The sequence below is a fragment of the Apis mellifera genome, linkage group LG8, assembly GCF_003254395.2.
Source record: "Apis mellifera strain DH4 linkage group LG8, Amel_HAv3.1, whole genome shotgun sequence".
NCBI lineage: Eukaryota > Metazoa > Arthropoda > Insecta > Hymenoptera > Apidae > Apis > Apis mellifera.
In genome coordinates, this window is record NC_037645.1 from 1,220,077 (window position 1) to 1,240,171 (window position 20,095).

At 41.0% G+C, this 20,095-nt stretch overlaps 1 protein-coding gene and 1 long non-coding RNA gene across 13 annotated transcripts in view; one reads left to right on the forward strand and one right to left on the reverse strand.

Moving 5' to 3' along the window:
- LOC551432 (zinc finger and BTB domain-containing protein 20) overlaps positions 1 to 20,095 on the reverse strand; it is an 80,111-nt gene that overhangs the window by 7,152 nt on the left and 52,864 nt on the right. For 11 of the 12 annotated variants that reach the window (XM_026442485.1, XM_016913560.2, XM_016913559.2 and 8 more), the window contains 2 exons: positions 19,599 to 19,892; positions 2,850 to 2,999 (listed from right to left, as the gene is read on the reverse strand). In XM_026442485.1, coding sequence (XP_026298270.1) covers positions 2,850 to 2,999; positions 19,599 to 19,793 — 345 coding nt within the window. In that variant the 5' untranslated portion in view covers positions 19,794 to 19,892. Of the gene's footprint in view, positions 1 to 2,849; positions 3,000 to 10,430; positions 10,738 to 19,598; positions 19,893 to 20,095 lie in introns of those variants that run through there. The other variant, XM_016913570.2, reaches the window with a different exon arrangement.
- On the forward strand, positions 462 to 9,497 carry LOC102655507. The gene is made up of 2 exons (XR_001703935.2): positions 462 to 1,036; positions 8,608 to 9,497. It is a non-coding gene; the product is annotated as an uncharacterized LOC102655507 (long non-coding RNA).

Genomic DNA, 20,095 nt, shown 5'->3' on the forward strand with positions numbered 1-20,095 from the left:
CTCGTTTCTTTATAACTTGTTCATCTTTGACATAAATTTTGTTAGTTTTTTACGTGATTATTTGCGAGTAATAAAGTGATAGATTAATTACGCGATTCTATATTGAATTATTTCATTACTATGCTTAGAGGTTATAAAATTCAATGAGTTCTTTGTTTAATGATAGACCTTTTTATAGAAGAAGATAATACGACTCCTGCGTATGTATAAAAAACTATTGTATATATAATAATGGAAAATATGCAGTTTAAGATAAATATTGTTTTCAAAAATCGAGTGTATTGGAAATGTTCTCAAATAAACAGTACTCGTTGTACCTACAATGTAATCTAACCTATAAAGTTCTCGTGTTACATGTATATATATATATATACATTAATTAATAAATAAAGAATTTTATATCAAAGATTTTTACGATTAAAAAAATCATTCCAACTATATAAAATTCAAAGATTGCAGGATTCAAACGGATCTTTATTAAAAATAAAAACTTTTTCGATCGTTAATTAACCACTGGCAATAATAACGCCACTATTCCGATTTTTATCGATGCTTTTCTCCGGACGACAAAGTGGTCCTTCTCCCTTTTGTTCGATTATTCTTGACAACAAGAATAAAAAAGAAAAGAAAGGAAGGAGAGCGAAGAAAGAAACGATCGACAAAACAAATTGCATCTTCGCGAGGATTTTTGCCCGTGGATTAATGGGAAGTCGGAGTCGCTTTGAAGCGATGGTACATCGCTCGAAACATCGAAGAGCAAGAATCTTCAATTATTAATAAATTGAGGCCAGCCGCGTTCCTACGCCCTGTCCCCCGCGATATTTTTCCCTCCGTCAGCGAGACACAAGTGCCCTCCATAAATGTCCACGATGTAAATAAGTCGTTCATCGCGTCTGAGAAGAGGCGAAAGAGTCTACGTTCCGCGGACTTTATTTCTTCAATCAGTTTTAATTTCGACGTTCGAACGACGGTTGGCCAGTCTCGTTTCTCTCGAAAGTCAACGTTTCAACAATGTCTTTTCTCGATTCGCGTTAAGGTAAGGTTAGACTTACGATATGATCAAATATATATGTTTAATAAAGAATATTAACTTTTAAAATGTTCAATTCTAGAAATCGAAACAAATATAAATATTAAAGATTATTGAAGCTTATTTATTAAATTATATAAGCGATTTATATTTATCGTTAATTGAAACGAGATGAAAAAAAATTGCTTTGTTGTCGTATTTTGTTCTCGCCTTGTTTCATCTACAAGATAAATTTAAATTGTTTATAATAACTTGATAAATAAGACTTAATTGATATTCTTGTATATGAACTTTTATATTTGTTTTGATCTGTAAAAATCGTTCAAAGATATTTTATGAATATATTCCGTATATTTATGAGAATTTGAGAAAATCGAAAGTAAGACCAGTCGAAAAATACGAAGTAACGAAGTAAGACTGCAAATTTAAAATCCCCCCCCCCCCCCCCTCTCTAATCTTTGAAGAATTCGTATAATTTAATTTCGATGTAATTTAATTTCAATTTCAATTTTAATTATGGTATGAAAAAGTCCGGTTGTGCCAAACCAGAAAAGTAAAGAGCGCGGTTTTGTACAGAAATTCCTTTTTCAGCTAAAAACTCAGTTGCATTATATGCATAGCTATGCGTCTGCACACACATATCAGTAACATCGTTTTTTACTCTCCTGATTTAGCACCAACACACTTTTTTTTTTTGATTCCATAATTAAAATTGAAATTGAAAGATAATCTGATCTCGATATTTAACAAAATGTGACAAGATAATTAAACATAATTCAAGCAGAAGAGAAAGTTTTAAACTCTTTTTAAATAATTAAACAACCGATTCGTACACGTCGTATTAAATTCTTCAAGCATTATTTTAAAGGATAAAATTAAAAAAGTTATTTTGTATTTTTTACCAGTCTTGTTATCTTCTTCATCTACCTAGATGATATCGCAAGTAAATTCGAATTTGATTGGATAGTTTCGTAGCCAAGTACTTTGAGAAATCTGAGATATTCCAAGTTTAGATATAGTTTAAAACTCGTAAGTTTTTAAATTCTAGTCCTAGGATTAGAGAAAAATGATATTCTCTTAAGTATTACTCAAGCATTAGAGGATGATTTCGAATTTCGAAATGAATGTTGTATTTACAGAATTCGAATGTAAAAATTATATTTCCAGTAGACATTCCCTTATCCTTCTCATTTTTTAGCAAAGTGTTTCATTATCACGTTCCATTTCGTTTATTATAATATCAAACTTGAAACAAAATTTAATTACGTGAAATTTAATATATTATATTTGCATTTAATTACCAGCAATGTTTCGAATCCTAACTGTTTCTTTTTTACTCACTTTCTGGAATTATCTTTGTAAGCGAAATTACAGACGTATAGTATAATATAAACGATATAATAAATATACAATACGTAAATATATTTTCATAGTTACAAGTATTTTTTTTTTTCCCCCGATACTTGAAATCTCATAAAAATAATAATCGAAAAGAAAGCACGAACGAGTTAAAATTAAAATTTCGAAATTAAAAACTCGTCGACCATAAATTATGCCTGAATAATGATATAGGTTAAAATTATTGAAAAAAAAAAGAAAAAAATAATCGCGAAATCGAAGTGGTGGAGAAATGGCACGGTTAAATAAACACTATCAAGCAAATTTCGAAATTAAATAAATTTTTTTAATCGAATTTATCGCAAAAGTTTCGAATCTATCCACACACATACACACACACACACACCCTATATATTATATCCGATCCCGTCGTTGTTTAACGTTTGTTCAACCCGTTAACAAAAAGTTACAGATCACTCACATGGTCGATGTTAATCTCTCCCTTGTACATGAACTCGACCAGCACTTTGATGTCTGAGAACTTGACGTCCCGCATTATGACAATGGGGTCCTTCTCCTCGTACTGGGACAAAATCGTGTCGAAGTACGTGCTGCACGCTGACAGAACCACCTGCGAAAAAACAAAAGCGAGAAGGGCGGCCGTTAATGAAGGGGCTAAACGATCCGTCGAAAACTTTTGACGCTTGCAAATCGACCATTAAACCGAGGCAAACCGGTTACAACGGCGTGGAGGAAGAGGAGGGGAGGGGAGGGGACATGACCGACAAAACTCGTCCTTGACAAATATTCCTCGATGGGTACGAACACATCGAGAGAAAATCAAGAACGTTGAAAATTGAGCACCCGACAGAGTTAATTCATAGGTGTGCGGATAAGGGCACGCGACGCTGTGTCGCTCTTCATTAATTACCCCGAAAACGTGGCGTGCCACACGTGAGAGCCGTTATACACGCACGCGCGTATACAGAGACACAAGATCGAGTGGAGATGATCGAATTCTTAAGCGGTGCTTCCCGAACACCGCCGGATAAAATATGTATTTCCGCTTGGACGGGCGAGCCGGCTACTATGCGCAGATCTGTCATGAAAGTCAATGAAGCACTCGACGAACGGGCTACTACTCCTCTCTGACCGCTGTGATTCTCTATTTTTTTTTCTTTCTTTTCCTTGAAGCTTGTTACACACCTTCCTTAACTTGACGCTTTCGATACGAGGAGGAGGAGGAAGATTTCACTGATCTCGAGGAATTGCACACGTGCTTGGAATATCGTGGTGGGAAGAATTAGGGTAGAATAGGGGAAGAAAATAAGGAAAGTTTGAAATTGATAAGATAATTTGGATGAATTAGTTCTCTTTCTTTCTTCATATTGGGAAGAATATTTAAAAAAAGGGGGGGGATAATTTTTAAATACACGTTTACCTCGTCCAGGTAAAAGTAATTTCGATCGCACTTCTAATATTATTTCCTCCAGCGGAGAGCAATGAAATTTACTAATTCAAAAGATTAGAAAGTGTGTTTACGGTAGAGACTTGAAACTTGATTTGTTGCAACACCTGTTGACTTTGCCGGTGTATTTGCTGCTAAGTAAAGCTGCAGAATTTGCAGAAGGATGATTGTAGAGGAGAAAGTGATTGATAGGTTTATAAATCTCATTCTTGAAAATATCCCCTGTTTTTTGCAATTTTCTTGATGGCTTTGTAATATCCCCTTCCCCGTCGACCGATTTTTAACTCCTCTCCTTTTGCCCCTCCACGCTATACCAACGGTATCATACTCACAACTACCTGAACCCTATTCTGCAACGAAAATAAATCGTATCGATCGACGTTTTAATTCTTAAACCCGACCTATCGACACAAAAAAAAAAAAAGGAAACAAAGAAAGGATTCCCCTCCCGATCGACGTGGAGATCTATCGATCTTAAATAGAGGCACGTATTAAATTAAATCGAGCCGGTATGAAAAGGCCTTGGAGGATTGGAAACACGGTTTCTATTCAGGTCAGATCGGTTTATTAACGGCGGAGCGTGTAGTGGAGGAGACACCGGGTTCTAAAATCGGCGCGGAGGATCGATCGAGTGTGTGAATGCGAAACGGGCTTAAAAAAAAACGGGTGTCCAAGAACGGCTTCGCACGCCCACGGATGCATATTTAGCAGCAGTTGAACAACCGATATTTCTGTCGATCGTGATTTTATTTCCCGGCACGTCGTTTATTAAATCGATATCCTCCAACTGCCGTATCGATCGTAACTTTTCTCACACGCGTTCACCGTTTAATCCTTCACGCGAAAACTAAACTGGAGGGGGGGGTGGATACGTAAACGGAATCGGAATTTATTCCTTCGGATTATTTAAAATGATCGAGAGATTACTTCGTCCTCGGCAGCAGGAAATTTTCGTTCAAGTTTAAAAGATATCGATATCCCTATTATGTAGAATATAAATTGTTCTCAATATCTGGAGGGGAAATTTATTACTACTCGTTCATTATCTTGCTTGTTTGTCCCAGGCTAAACCGAGCGTTGCATCGTTTCCAATCCAGCCCTCCGGTAAATCAGCGTAGCTTAGCCCAGATTTGTCACCTATCATCGGCACAGATCAACACTCATCAAGTGTATTCAACACCTTCCTGTGTGAACCACTCTGTTTTTTTTTTTTTAAAATTATTTTTTCTTTCTTTATTTTCGTTCTATTTTTATCGATGCTCTCTCTCTCTCTCAAAAATTAGAATAAAATTATCACGCGTGATACATCTTAATTTATTTTAGTTAAAGCTTAAGACGCATTTAAAGTGTTGGCAGATCTTTGATCTATATTTTTGTTAAGTTTAAAAGTGAAATTAAATTATTTAATTGTTACGAAAAATATCATGGATTTGAAAATCGAACACGTTGTTTATTCCAACTTTCCTTATAGTAATTTCTCCGCGAGAGAGCAGGGAACGTCTTCTCTCTTCTCGCAAAAAGGGGAAATCCGATTCTTATTATACTTTGAATTAGGCGCCACCGGGTTTGGAATCGTTCGAGAAACTATCGCGAGATGGAAGAACGTTTTTTCAGTACAGGTTAGAAAATCATTTCTATATTTTTCACGTTGATAAAAATATTCGAGAAGCAATGAAATAAATAAATAGGAATCTTTTTCTTTTTACAGGGAGAGAGATTACTTCAAATATACAGAAGCTGTATTTTACTCGATCAACGGTGGTTCTAATTGTCAACCGAACCGAGCGCGTATATGATTTTTCCTACGAAAATTTGCATTTTATTTCACGAAACGTGAAGCCCACACGTAAATCGCGTTCCTCTCCTTCTCCCTCTCCTCTTCGACTGTCTTTTTCTCTCATCTCGACTTTTTTCTGTCGCTCGAGCCGTGGTTTCTATCGACTCCCCTCCCCTCCCCTCCCCCTCCTCTACAACAACACAAGAGCGTTCGCGTAATTCCTTGAAAATTATTCTGCGGAACGACAATAGAATTTTACATGCAAGTAAAAAAAAAAAAAAAAAGTGGAATACATACGTCGTATTAATTCGTGCCGCGGTTATTGTTACATTTGCAAAAAAAATCTCTCTCGCGTTTCGTTTTCGTTCCGAATTATTTATTCCTTAACCCTTTAACCCGGCCTACGCCGGTTTCAGTTTTTTCGCAAATTTGTTTCCCTTTCCGTATTTTTCCATTGTTACGTTGATCCCCTCTCTCCCCCCCTCCTCCCCCTTTTCGGTGGAAACAAATGTTTACCGTCCAATAAGGTCTCGTATTATCGCGTTGCGTTGTTGTGTATCAAATTGTCCGATTTTTCACAAACGTAACCGAAACGATTCAACCAATCGCGAACGTTGAATTTGATTGCCGGTTACAGAAAGAACGTCGGATATTGTGCTTTTCCCTGGAAATAATTGCTCAGTTAAAACGTTAATCGTTCCATGCATCAAACAATTTTCCGTCAAAAGGAGCCTCGAAATATCCTCGTCCCGCTCTTTGAAAATTGTCATTTCAATATTGATCACATCGCACATGAAAATCGTTTTTAATTATAACGAGCATCGAATATCTTATTATTTTTGGGGGGAGGAGGAGAAAAAAAAAAAGAAAAAAGGTATAACTAATCTGGTTGGAAAGACGTTTATGAAAAATCTGCACGATATTGCTTGCGATGTTGACAAACAAACAATTTGTTATTTTCAGCGAAAGAAATATCGATTTCGAGATAATTTCGAAAGAAAGTGGGCACGAAAATACGATCAAGATGATTCAAATTAAATAATGTTTATTCTTCTTAAATTGATGATAACTTTTCAAGTTATAGATTATGTATATATATATTTTAACCTAATATAATAAAAAACAGCATATCTGGATCCTTCATCCCAACGGGTTATTCATTTTATTGTTTTCAAACATCGAATCGTACAGTCTTATTCGAAAGTATATATATAAAATTTCTTCTTTAATCTTTCGCGCGCGATGTAAACACACGTGAGAAAACCGCGGCAAATTCGAAACGCTGCACAACGCTAACGAAAAATAACGCGCAATGCAAAAAAAAAATATTTGCTCATGTTAATCGTTTTATATAAATCAATGCCTCACCTATGCAAATCTCTCGGGGAAATAATCGAATTCGAAAATCGTCCGATAAATTTGCATAACTAACCATGAAGGATCGAACGGAAGCACGCGTCGCGAGTTGCTTCTCGCTGGCAAAAAAAAAAAAAAAAGAAGAACGCACGTTCGAAGAAGGAAGCGCGATGCATCGCGAAACATCTGGAAGCAGTAGTGTATGTGTGTTTCTGGAAAGCGAATGGTAGTATCGCGATCGCGGAAGAATGGGTTTCCCATGGCGGAGGCCGAGGAACTCTCAAGTACGAAAGAGTGTCTGGCTCTCGGCCCCGCCCAGTCAATAGCCTGAATATTTAATGTTAGAAGTTCCGTATTGATTTTCGCGATTTTTACGTCTCCGCAAATAAGGCCGTAAAAGACCTTACGCCGCCTCGTGTCTGTTTCTTACACGTACCCACACAGTCACGACCGCGCATGCACGTATAGGAGGACACTGTGTGTGTGTATGTATATATATATATATATATATATACGCGCGTACACGGTCGAAACGGATCAAGTAGGGAGGAAGGAAGACGAGGGAGAGGGAAAGAAAGAGAATGAGCGAGCGAGAGAGAGAGAGAGAGAAAGACGCGCGTTACTTTTCAGTGCCAGCTATATAACGCTTTTTATTATGCCGGGCCGCTTTTATGGGGAAATACTGCGATGAAAAAAGAGGAAGACGTCGAGACGCGCGGGGGAGGAAGGAAAGGGCAGAAGAAGAAAGAAATTGCACTGCCCGGGTTTCATATCGAGTCATTACGATCCCCGGGCACTTTCACCCCCCCTCCTCCCATCCTCCTGTCCCGACGTCGAACCCGCGCCTACCCACCCCACCCACCCACCTCCTATCCACCCCTCTCCTTGCCCCTACCCACCGCCGCCCACGACGTCTTCTCTGACATTAAACTTTTTATCGTGCATAACGGGGTGCTTCGTCTTTCGTCGTCGTTGGGAATAAAAAAAGAGAAAGAAAGGGGGAGGGGGGAGGGAAAAAAAGAAGGGAGAGAAAATAGTAATAAAGAAAAAAAAGAACGAAGAAAGAGGAAAGAAAGGGGGTGGCGGCGGCGGTAGTGGTGGTGGTGGCGGCGGCGGTGGTGGTGGCGATGGTGGTGGGACGGCGTAGGAAGAGGAGAACGAAGGAGGATATAAATGGACGGGGCCGATGGTGAGCGACCCCTCCTCGGAGACGGGGGTGCGCCGCGTCGAATTTGTCGATTCGCCGGTTTTCTCTCCCCGGCGTAAAAGCTTGGCAGACGCAATCGATTGTACCTACGTGTGCACACCCCCGTGAGGGGGGGGGGAGGGCAACCGGCGGTCCGACCGACGGGGGGTGGAAAAGGAGCACGGAATGATAGGCGACGTATCGTTGTTGTTGTTAACGCTGCCTTACCGTTATTTATTGATATGCGCGGCCTCGTTGGCTCGATGCAATAACGCCACGTCGGCACGAGCTTTCGAAGAGACACCGACCCGTTGTCTCGCGGATCGTTCCGGATTTTTGATCTTTTTTTCTTTTTTTTTTTTTTTTTTTTTGCCCGTCGAGACGAGGAAAGATTCTCTCTCTTTATATATATATATGTGTGTGTGTGTATATATATATATTTTATTTTCCAGAGAGTTTGCATACTGGCGCACGTGGGTGTACAACTGCGAGATACCACGTATAGATGTAACGTTTTTCCACGCGACGCCGGAGACTTTAACGCTTGACCTCGGCGTACCGAAAATTTTCCCCTCGTTCCAATTTTTACGGTAAACCGGACTTTTGAAACGGCGCGAATGTGATCGAGAAAGCAGATCGAAGGGCGCGATCATTGTCATTACCGATGCAGGAAAAATGATAAATAGCTCGCCGTGTAATCCATATTATTCTATATTTAACGTCTGAAAAGCGGAAAGCGTAACCGTTTTCTCTTACTTTTGACGTGCCACGTGCGTGTGGGGAAAAAAAAAAACGAAGTCGAAACGATTCCTCGAACTCGATTCCGTTCGTCGCTATAATGCAAAATTATAAATTTCTTTCGAGCCGAAATATCGAAATACTCCGAGGAAGAAGAACTCCAGTCGATATCTTCGCTTCGCGAGGGGTTGAAGCGGTGGCGAGGGGCTCGCGGGGGGAAAAGGAAGAGACGTAGAGTAGTAAGTACTTTACTTTTGATCGAGCGACGAAATATGGCGCACGATTCGTTGTTCGACGTAAGGGGCATTCGCTCGCTACCAAGTTCATTAGAAAAACGAGATTACCGGCCTCTCTGCCTCTAGTTACGTAATTCGATCGATAGTTCAGGCGTTTCCCGTTTCTGGCCGCCGCCGACGAGGAGAAGCAAAAGGGGCGACAGGGAAGAGGGAAGGAGGGGAGGGGGGGGGAGAGGTGCAGGGGGACAGAAAGACAGACGGTGAAACGAGAGAAACGAGATGGAAGGGTAAAAAAGGAATTTGCAACCGCGATGAGAGAAGGTGTGGCCTTGGAAAAGAGAGAGAGAGAGAGAGGAGAGAGAGAGAGAGAGGGAGGGGAAAAAAAAAGAAAGGGACTCGCGACGAAAAATTCAATTGGCGCCGGATTATTCGATTATCGAGTCTTTGAGACGCATGCATCGACGACGCGACGTTTCGTTTCGTTTCGTTTCGTTTCGTAATATCGACAGCGGAACCAAGAGAGTCGAGAAAGAGAGGGGAAAAAAAAAAAAAAAAAATTTCCAGGCTGCTGGAAGGAATCGGAGAATGAAATTAAATCGGATTTCACCAAGGACTTCTTTCGTAGATTCCCTTCCTCTCTTCTCTTTTCTTTCCCCTCCCTCGTTTCGAAACTAATCTCGCGTTTCGTTAAAACCATCGTCGGATGAAGGAGGTTAACGAGCTTGTAACCGAACATTTCAAAGTTGGAACGATTTTTATAGAAAAACGTAAACGGTCTAGACAAACTGTTCGAGTTTACATCGAGCTTTCCGAAGAAAAGAAATAACCGAAGGAAAAAGAAAAAAAATTGACGGAGAACGCGTATAAAAAAAGACGCGACGGCGTAGATTTCGATCAAATTTCAGTTGAAGACGTTGAAAGTGATTGTCAAGTACGGTCAACGACACTCCTCGTACAAATCGACTGTCGTTTACATTAGCGTAAAGACGTTTGAAGAGATTCTGGCCGCGAAAAAAATTGTCTTACGTAATTTCATAAATAACGCATACGCATAATTTCCATTTCAATAGGTGACTGTTTATCTCTAGAGTTCATCGTATCCCACCGATGAATGGAGAACTGAAATTAACGAAAACCGACTGTCCATCTCGCGTACTTCTCTTTCTAAACACTTTCAATTTTATTTATAAATATTTATTTATAAATATTTTTATTTATAAATATTGCGCAATCTCTACGGATTCGGCATCAATCAGTCAAGTTTTTCTCATCGGATTTAACTAAGATCGTTAAAAACTTACCTACTGTGAGAGGTTATGTAACGTTTTTGCAACAAAGTAAACACCGACGTTGAATTAAACAGGAATATATCGGCAATTTAATTCTAATTTCAATAATTGGTATTGTATTATTAAGTTACGTAGTAGATATTAAAAATTGTGTTATTAAAAATATCTAGAAATGGCACAACAATCGTTGATATGTCACACGACACTCGTCCCACTAATAACTAAACATGGCGGCAACTATCGATATATCGATATACTAGCAAGCATCGATATTTTTACCATCGATAAGATGGTATCGAAACTATCGATAATATAGATAGATTTGATAGATTTTTGACAATTTAATGACTTTTTTTCTCTCTAGGAATAAAATTTTTAATCCGAAAATATTTATTATTTATTATCGTAATAACATATCAAATAATCGTTGGATCGAACGAATAAAAAAATTTATGTTCTAAAAAGTAATATTTATAAAAATTTAATTGAAATTTCTATAAAATCCCTTGTTTTCGAATAAATTTAAAATAAATATCAATATTTTATTACATCGATATGATTGATCCAATAGCTGGTATATCGATATATCGATATTTTCCCAAAAGTTGTAACGCGGAAACAACTACTGGCATAACATATTCTCGAACCGAGAGACGGATCGTAAACCGACGAACGAACGAATTCTGAGAAAGCGGCGAACCGTGAAGGCTATGGTCACGACAAAGCGAACGGTGAAATTTTCAAATTTTCACCTTGGTCTTGGTTCATCAAGTGATGAGAGTGAGTGCGCATGCGCTACTAAGTTTGTCTCTGTGTTTGTATCACCGATGAAAAGGAAAAGGTCGTGTGTAGCAGAGGATCGCGGCGACAGAAAGAACAATGACGCGAATAGAAACGGAAAGAAAGAAAGAAAGAAAGAAAGAAAGATGAGAGGTAATAGGAGACGAATAAAGAGCAAAGGAGAAAGAATGAGAAACAGTTTGCTAGGAAAAAGGATAGGGAGTAGAAATAGAACTTCAGCGAAAGAAAGAAAGAGAAAGAAAATAAGAGTCAAAGAGAAACGGACGAGAGAAGGATGAAAAAGGGGAAAAAATAGAAGAGTGCAACGAGAATGATAAAAAAGTCGGGAAGAGAAAGGCGAGGGCGAAGAAGGAAGATTGAAACGGGAAGGGGAGGAGGGGGGGAGGCGAGGAGAGAATTGACGGAGGGAGAGAAAAATGAAAAAGGAGGGAATGACAGTGGGAAAAAGGTCCGTGAGAGGGAAAGAAGGAGCGAAAGAGCAGTAGGAAAGACGAGGAGGGAACCGGAATAGAGAAGGAGAGAAGACAAACGCAATTGTCCGAGGTTCGCGTGCATGTATTTACGTACGCGCGATTGTATACGTACTTGTACACATCTCTACTTGGACGCGCAGCCATGCATATGGGCTTGCGTGTCTCCATGATCGCAATGGCGTAAGGAACTCGTCGATCTACAAAGTAGAACGTAGTCACGCGCTGATTTTCTAATAACCCACTGAGATTTCATTGATTTGTAATCGTCACGCTCGAACGACTTAACAACCGAGGGAAACACAAGTGTGACTTTATAATACGAGATCGAGGGAACAAATCGTACAACACGTATGCGAACAACAAGACACTTAACCGTCGATTTCGAAAGTTTTTGGAAAATTCGAGCAATGCGAAGGCCGAAGGCTATTTATCTCGTCGGTTACCTTCGTGACTGCCTCTCTCTTCCAGGGGGAAAAAGTAACGAGATACAAAATAACAAGAATCGTGTCTGATTCTGGTTAAGCGCCTTTCAAAACACAGTAACTATGTGCACTTCGGCCACGATTGCCAATCGTATCGAAAATAAAATTGAATCACGCCTGTGGAGCGAATTATTCCTGGGATACGATTAAACGTCAATAAGTAAAGAACGATAATATTTCGACGATTAAATATATCGCGCGATTGACTTCTTGAACTTTAATTATTAGCCTTACTTAACAATGCCACCCTCCAAACGAATAGAATGCGTTCGATGATTCTCATGTTATCGCTGTATCTGGATTAATCTTGAACAAGATTTGTTTATCGATTCGTCACGCTCGTTTGTAAATTGAATTGCACACTCGTGATTCAAAAACGTCAACGATTAACGGATGTCGATACATCGATGTTGTTCGTTTTAAATAACACGATTTTCTAAAATGACTTTTTTTTTTTTTTTTTAATTTTCGTAAAAGAAGAGAAACATTAAACACGAATGAAAAATTTACGGTAGAAACGTTTCACACGAATACACAAGTTATGGGATGATACTTGCTTCAGAATAATAAAAATTAATAATAAAAACACTTATTATTCACGCACATTATATTTTTATCAATGCCAAAATAATATTCGAAAATCCCAATCTCGATCAGAAACTTTAACACGTCCAAATTTACGAACTACTGTGCTACGTCTCAATCAAACCTAACCTATTAATCACCTTATTAACGTTTAACCAAATAAGTTCGATAAACGATCAATCCGGATATTTTTTGTGCGATAAACAATCGAGAAGGCTGGAATTTTCGTAAAATACAGTTATCTGGTGGTAAGTGGGAACGGCGTTTTGATCGCGTGCAAGCAAAAATTACAAGTTTCGTCGAAGCGCGGACTGTGTATCAAGGTCCCGAAGGAGCTTTGCATAGATGGCGCAAAGTTTGTCCGCGAATTTCCACGTGATGATAGAACGCGTCGCGAGACAGTCTCGACGGTTTGCAACAATATAATATAAATGTGCGCCAATAGGAGCCGGGGGAAACGAGCGAGGCGAGATCTAATGAAAAATATTAAACTCCGAGACACGAGTAAAACAAATTAATCTTCTACGCTACTGTCAGTGGCGGAAGAGAAGGGGGAAGAGAGAGAAAGAGAGAGAGAGAAAAGTGATGTATAATAGCATGTATATGTGTAAGTGCGTGTTCCGAGGGAAGAGAAGCGTGACTCAATGTGAACGCAGACAAGAGAGGGAGAGAGAGAGGGAGAGAGAGAGAGAAAGAGAATGAGAAAGAAAGAGAATGAGAAAGAGAGATGGGGAAAAGTACTTACGCCCGTACGAAAATATCGATTATATTTTTTTACGAGTTCACTCGCTTCGGCGGGTGTTAATTTCGTGAAACTGCTTTTCCTTCGCCACGCGTCGCTCGTAAAATCCCATTTAACACGTGCGAGAGCACTCGTCCTCCCTTACCCTCTCCCTCTCCCTCTCTCTCTGTCTCACTCTCCTTCTCTCCATTTCCCTGGTCGCGCTTTGCCATCCTCTTTCTTCATTCGCCAGCGATCCCGGCGCGCATCAGGAGAAAATTCAAGCGCGCGCATTTTCCACTCGGGGCTTTTGAAGAATCACCCACGCGCCGATTTTCCCCGGGTGTCGAGACTGGCTGCGTTTTTGCTTTTTCCTTTTTCTTTTTTCTTTTTTTTTTTTTCCTCTCCTCTTTTTTTTACGCAGTGTCACCGGATTCTGGACCCCTTTTTTTTTCTTTCTTTTTTTTTTTTTTTTTTTTCCTTTTATCACAGGCTACGGGACGTTTAATGAACGCTTTGTTTACTTGCTCGTCGGTGTTGTTAATTCAGTCTTTGTCAAGTGCGTGTACGAACGATGAATCTTTTGTTGGACAAATCTTTTCTATTAAAAGTCGAGTGGTTTGATTCTACGATCATGCAAACCTGTATATACACCTAACTTTATTATTTCCGCGATATATAGACAACCAATTTGATTTCACGCGAGAAAAATAATTGTATTTAATACGATCATACGTAAATAAATCATTGAGTTTGTTTTCTTTTTTATTAATTAACATTTAAGTTCAAAGTGGAAAATGACCCGTTCTTAACAAGTCCTTATTTAATGATGCAACGTATGCGTCATGTGGCTTTAATGATGCGTGTACCGTATATAGAGTATTTAAAAATACGTAGGCGATATTCATAAGACCAATTATAGACAATAATACAAAAATATCCGCCGAGGCTTATTTTTCGAAACACAATTCAAACGATGTAAAATATATTTTTATCATTACGCAACTCGTTATTCAACCAAGCTCGAACCTCCATTTCCAAAATCACATCGGATCTCGTTCGAATTTGAAATTTCCCGCGTATCCCCGCGTAAAATAGCGGGAAACTCGAATATTTTTCCACGGAGGGAGGGGATGAGAGTCGCGAGACACTCATTTTCCCGGAGATGATCCGCCACGTAGACACTGTTGCTGCTGAAATAAAGCACTTGCCATTATTTATACAGTTAGGAAGCGGCGCGCGTCGTGTTTTTTAGAACACAGGATGTCCGGGTTTAACGACCCTGGCACCTGGCAACCCTTCTGGTTGCGCGGCATATAATTACCCGCGAGGCACACGGCCTCGTTGTAACGTGCATGCATCTCTCCTCCTCGTGCCGGCGGATACAGAACCTGAGAAACACAAACCGCGCGGATATCATCGTCACGGTCTCGGGGCCGCGAGGAATCTCCACTGTCGTTTTCTTTTCCATTCGGGGTATATGATCGATATCGCCTGACCCCGATTGAGGCGCGTTACAGACCGAACGATCGAAAAACATCGTAACCTCCCCGTCGTGCATAGACACACTCCGCGTTGACCACATTCCCAGACGACTGACCGATTCGCGACTCCTCGCCCACCGCTACGGTTTCTCGAGATACGATGCACGACTTCTCCGAGTTGGCCGCGATCCAACTCGGATCCAAATTGATTTCGATCGAACTTGCGGTGGATTGCCAACTGCGGCGGTGGGGGGAGCGTTCATCGATTAAAGGGGATTAAGGTACACAGGTATATAACTCGAAATCTATCGGGTTTCGTGACGGAGAGAGAGAGAGAGAGAGAAATTCAGTGGAATTACGAATAAATGAAAAATGAATTTAACCTAGAAACTATTCGGTGTACGTATATTATAAGATATGCTATAGGTCTATAGTTGAAAACTGCTTTTGAAAAAATAGGTCGTAATGCGGTTAACCGATACGGTTACCCTTGAGAGTATCGCTCCTCCGATCTCGATATGAAATTTTCACCGATCTTTTTCGCTATTTTGCGCGCACGTCGGGTTTCATTTTCCTTTTCAACATCCATTATCGGCAACGAGGTTTCCGGGCCAAGGGACGGCCGAATTTTTGCAACGGAGAGAAAGTAAATGTGTTTCGATATCGATTATTGATCGATCGGAGAAAAATAATCGGTAGTAAATTTTTGTAACAGATCGTTAAGACACTGTATATACCTTCGTCTTTAGCAAAGTTGGAGCAGAGTTTATCGGACAGAGTTTGTTAACAAACGGTAGAATTAAGCGGATTTTCATGGAAACAGGATCGAGAGTTATCCTTTTTGCCGTCGTTTCTTTTTTTTTCTCTCTCTCTCGTCGTGTCACGGGATCGATATTTTTAATTAACCCTTTGTCATCAGATTATTTCCAGATTTATTTTATACGGACCATGTTTTCGTAGAATTTATAATATCCATCCATTTTATTTACAACGATTCTAGGTTATATATTTCTTGAATTTGTAAGATAGATCGCAGACGGATGAAAAATCTATAAATACAAAATAAAGGAAAATTAGAGAAACATTTTCCCAATCTCTCTGTACTCTACGATGTTTGTCTCGTTCCTTGCGGGAAGGGTTAATACGTCTTTCCAACGTAATCGAAATCGTTCAGAGGGCTCGAATCGAATCCCGACTTTTAAATATTCACAAAACCCGGGCATCTATTCATTTAATAACAATGGCCGGGAATCAAGCTGTCTGCATCAGGGATCATCGGTCTCGGCCACTCGAAATCGGTTTATTTTACGAAAAAGACGACCTCACCTGCCACGAGCAAAGCGTTACATCGAACGGCAATCGATATTTAACCTCCCACCGGCGGCGATCGCGAAAACGAACAACAAGGAAGTAAACGCAACACCGTCATAAAACAAACCACAACATTGTAGCGCGATTGACGTTGCATTTTCATCCTTCTCTATCCTTCATATTTCAATCCGTATATTTTCCACCTACATACCGAAACTTCACCGTACATATATATATATATACCCTTTGACAAAAAAGAAAAAAGGAAGAATAAATCGACCAAGTGTCAAACATCTATTACGTATTTTAGTAATTTTCAAAGGAAAGAATCGTAAGACATTTAATGACTTTTATCCTATCTCTCTCTCTCTCTCTTCTTTCACGAGAGGAAAGAAAATTTTCGAGTCAAGCACACCTGGATGCAGGTGGTGGATAACAAGGCAACAGCTGTTCGTCAGCATTTCCTCGCTTTCCCCGATCGGATCTACGTAACCCTAGTTGCGTGACTGAATCTCTCTCTCTCTCTCTCTTTGCGTCCTTCGGTATCCGGCTTCCAAGTTTTTCGAATAAAAATCGGGGGGGAGGAGGAGAAGGCGAAAACAAGCACGCTTATATACACGCGTAATATACGCGTCAAAACATGGGTGGTGCAACCCCTCCTAGTTAGGTCGTTTCTTTTTTATTCTCCTTTCTCCCTCTCTCTCTCTCTCTCGATCCTAGGGTGTCTCAAAGAGTGCGCGCATTCGGTCGCGCGTCGGCTTTTGTTTTCCGACGCGATGACGCGGCGCGCGAGATCACCCTCGCCTCTCTCTCTCTCTCTCTCTCTGCTCCTCTTCCTCCTCCTCCTGCTCGACGCCGGTTTCCCGCGCGACGCGCGCGGCGACCAAGCCTCCTCCTCCTCCTCCTCCACCTCCTGCTCCTCCTCGCCCCCGCGTGCAGGCCGAAAAGAAACGAGGAAAAAGGCCGCGCGCGTCGGCGTCGCTCGGTGGCGGCATTCTAAATTTAGGAGGAAGTATTGATTTTACAATTTGGACCCCTCCCAAAGTAAAAAATAAACCAAGCCAAACGTACTCTACTTTGATAGAGTGCCTCTCCTCTGCGCGGCTCGTTTCGACGCACAGCCCGAGACGGAGATACAAAAAGGGAAACATGGAAGGGGGGAGGAGAGAGCAGGAGGAGGATGGGTGGTGGGGTGGCGGGCGAGCCGCCGAGGCTCGAGGGTAGGGGTGAAACAGCCCCGCGAATCGGGTGGGGGGGAAGAAAAGAAGAAGATAGCGATTGCCAGGGAAAGTGAGAGAGGGTGGCGAAGCCGAAGGGGCGAAGCTGGAGAGAGGGAGAGAGAGAGGGAAAAAAAATAAAGGAAAAAAAGAAAGGTGGAGAAGAGAGGTGGATGGAACGGAGGGGGGTGGAACCGGGTGTCGGCCGAAGGAGAACGTTAAGGGGGGGTGGGGTGGAGAGAGAGAGTGGCGAAATACCGTAGTTCCAGCCTGGTAAGAAACAAAGAACAGAAAATTGATCGTTTGTTAAGTTTTATGTTCCCCGGGGCAGGAGGCGAGGGTGGTGCTCTCGCCCCTCTCTCTCTCTCTCTCCTTCCCTGTGGATGCGTGTATGCGTGCACGTAAGACGAATCTTGGGGAAAATTCTGCGCCGTGAAGGGAAAGAAGAAGAGGTGCAACGAACGTGAGGAAGACGATGGAGAAGGAGGAGGAGGAGGAGGGGGAGCGGATGGAGAATGGATGGCCGGACCGTGGATGGAGAGACACGTGTACGGGAAGGGGGGTTGAAATGGACGAAGCAGGCATCGTGGAAGTCAATGGAAGCTGGACGAGATTGCCTTCGTTTCCCCCGTTGTCGTCTGCTCGCCCGCTTTTTTCCACAGAGGATGAAGTTTAATTACGGGGAAACGCGCGTTTATCGAGCTTACCCGCTTGTTTCTCTTTTTTGCCCCCCCCTCTCTCGCTTCTGCCTTTCTCCTTTTTTTATTCTTCTATTTATTATTTTCCTTTTTCTTTTTTTTTTTTTTTTTCTGCAAAATCTTTCGGAAAATTGCTCTGTTTACCGGCCTCGAACGATCCGTTTGGCCACCGTCTAACCGGTGCGTGCTGCTGCTGCTGCTGTTGCTTTCTCTGACGCGATTTCGGGCAGGCATTTTCTTTTTCCCCCTTTTTCTCTCTTCTACTCTGCCTGGTTTAAGGGCACAAAGGGCGAGAAAAAGGGAAAATAGTGGTAAACTGCATATATTGTAGCAATTTAAGCGGGCAAAGCGGCTGTGTGGAAATGGAAAGTGAAAATGGAGTGCTATGCGTTTTCGACGAGATGATACAATACGTCTGTAAACGCGTTAAACGACGCAGAGAGAAAAAGAGAGAGAGAGAGAGATCGCCTGTGAAACATTTCGAAGAGTGAAAATAGCTGAAACGAAGCGTGCACCTCGGGAAAAGGGACTTTAAAGCGAATAGGAGACTATCGGGGGTCCGACGAAGGGCAATGTTGTCGGTGATAAAAGGCCATCGATGGACCGGAACGATTATCCTCCTTTCCATCTCTGTCCCCGGATATTTCAACGCGCGAATCATCCTCGCGATCGCGTGTTTTCAGAACGAAAATGGAAAATGCCAAAAAATTTACGCGTCATCTGATCATCGTGTTTTCATCACATGTTGGAGGGGGGGGGGGGGGGGGAAAGAAAAATTTTCCTTCCAACTCTCTCGTTCCCTATTATCGCGAAACGACTAATTATAAACAATACACAAATATAAATATTTATATTTAATTATTCAATTATATCGTTAATGCAACGCGATATTTATATCCGAGATATAATTATGTAATAACAATATCAGACATATAAATATTTACGTTTATTATATCCGTGTCTGAATATCAATGAATCAATCGGACCCTCTCCTACAACAACGTCATATACGATTTCCCAACTCGTAATAATTGTATCTACGTTCCTTTATAACTTTATAAATTTCCTTGTAAATTCAACCTCCCACGCCTCGTCCCAAACGTAGTATCGTAAATATTCGTCCGAATAAAATTTATTTCAGAGATCTAAATAACCTAACCGAAAGAAGAAAAGAAAAGGAAAAAATTATATTCGTTTTAAATATAATTCGAGAAGAACGAGAAATTCCACGCGAATCGAAAATATTTCGAACGACGATCGAGAGAACGTCGAGAGAGAGAGAGAGAGAGAGAGAGAGAGAGAGAGAGAGAGAGAGAGAGGAGAGTGGCAGCGGAAATTCGATCCGTGCAGCCACCGTCCACGTGGCTGGTGAATTCGGTGGAAGGGTTGAAAACGTGTCTCTGTTTACCTTGTGCGCTCTGAGAGTTTTGCCCTCGCAGGCCAGAGTGACGTCGCAATAAGCTTGCCGCTCGAGCAGCTGTGAGAACATGGTCTGTAGATTGCTGTGATGGTATTTCCATCGTAGGCAATACTGTTGAGGGAACATGTTGGAGGATGACGTCGCGGGAGGTGTCGTTACTGAACTGCCTCGTTGCTGAAGCATGCGCGGACCTGGCAATTCAACCAACCGTTCGCCGCTTAGATCCGTTTCCTTCCTCTTCGCCTCACCTTAATCCCTCTCGGCCTTCCTTCTTCCCCCACTCTGCAACATTAAGTTAACCTCGGGTCAGCAAGATCAACTTCTCGCCACTTCCACCTCCAATTTGAAATATTAATTTTTTCATCGTATCTAAACAAGAATATGTGTGCAAGATTCGATCAAGAATGATCGAGGATCGAGAAAAGATAAAATTTGTTAAAATTTCGAAATTTCATTTAATTAGTCTAGATAAAGATGGCCAAAAA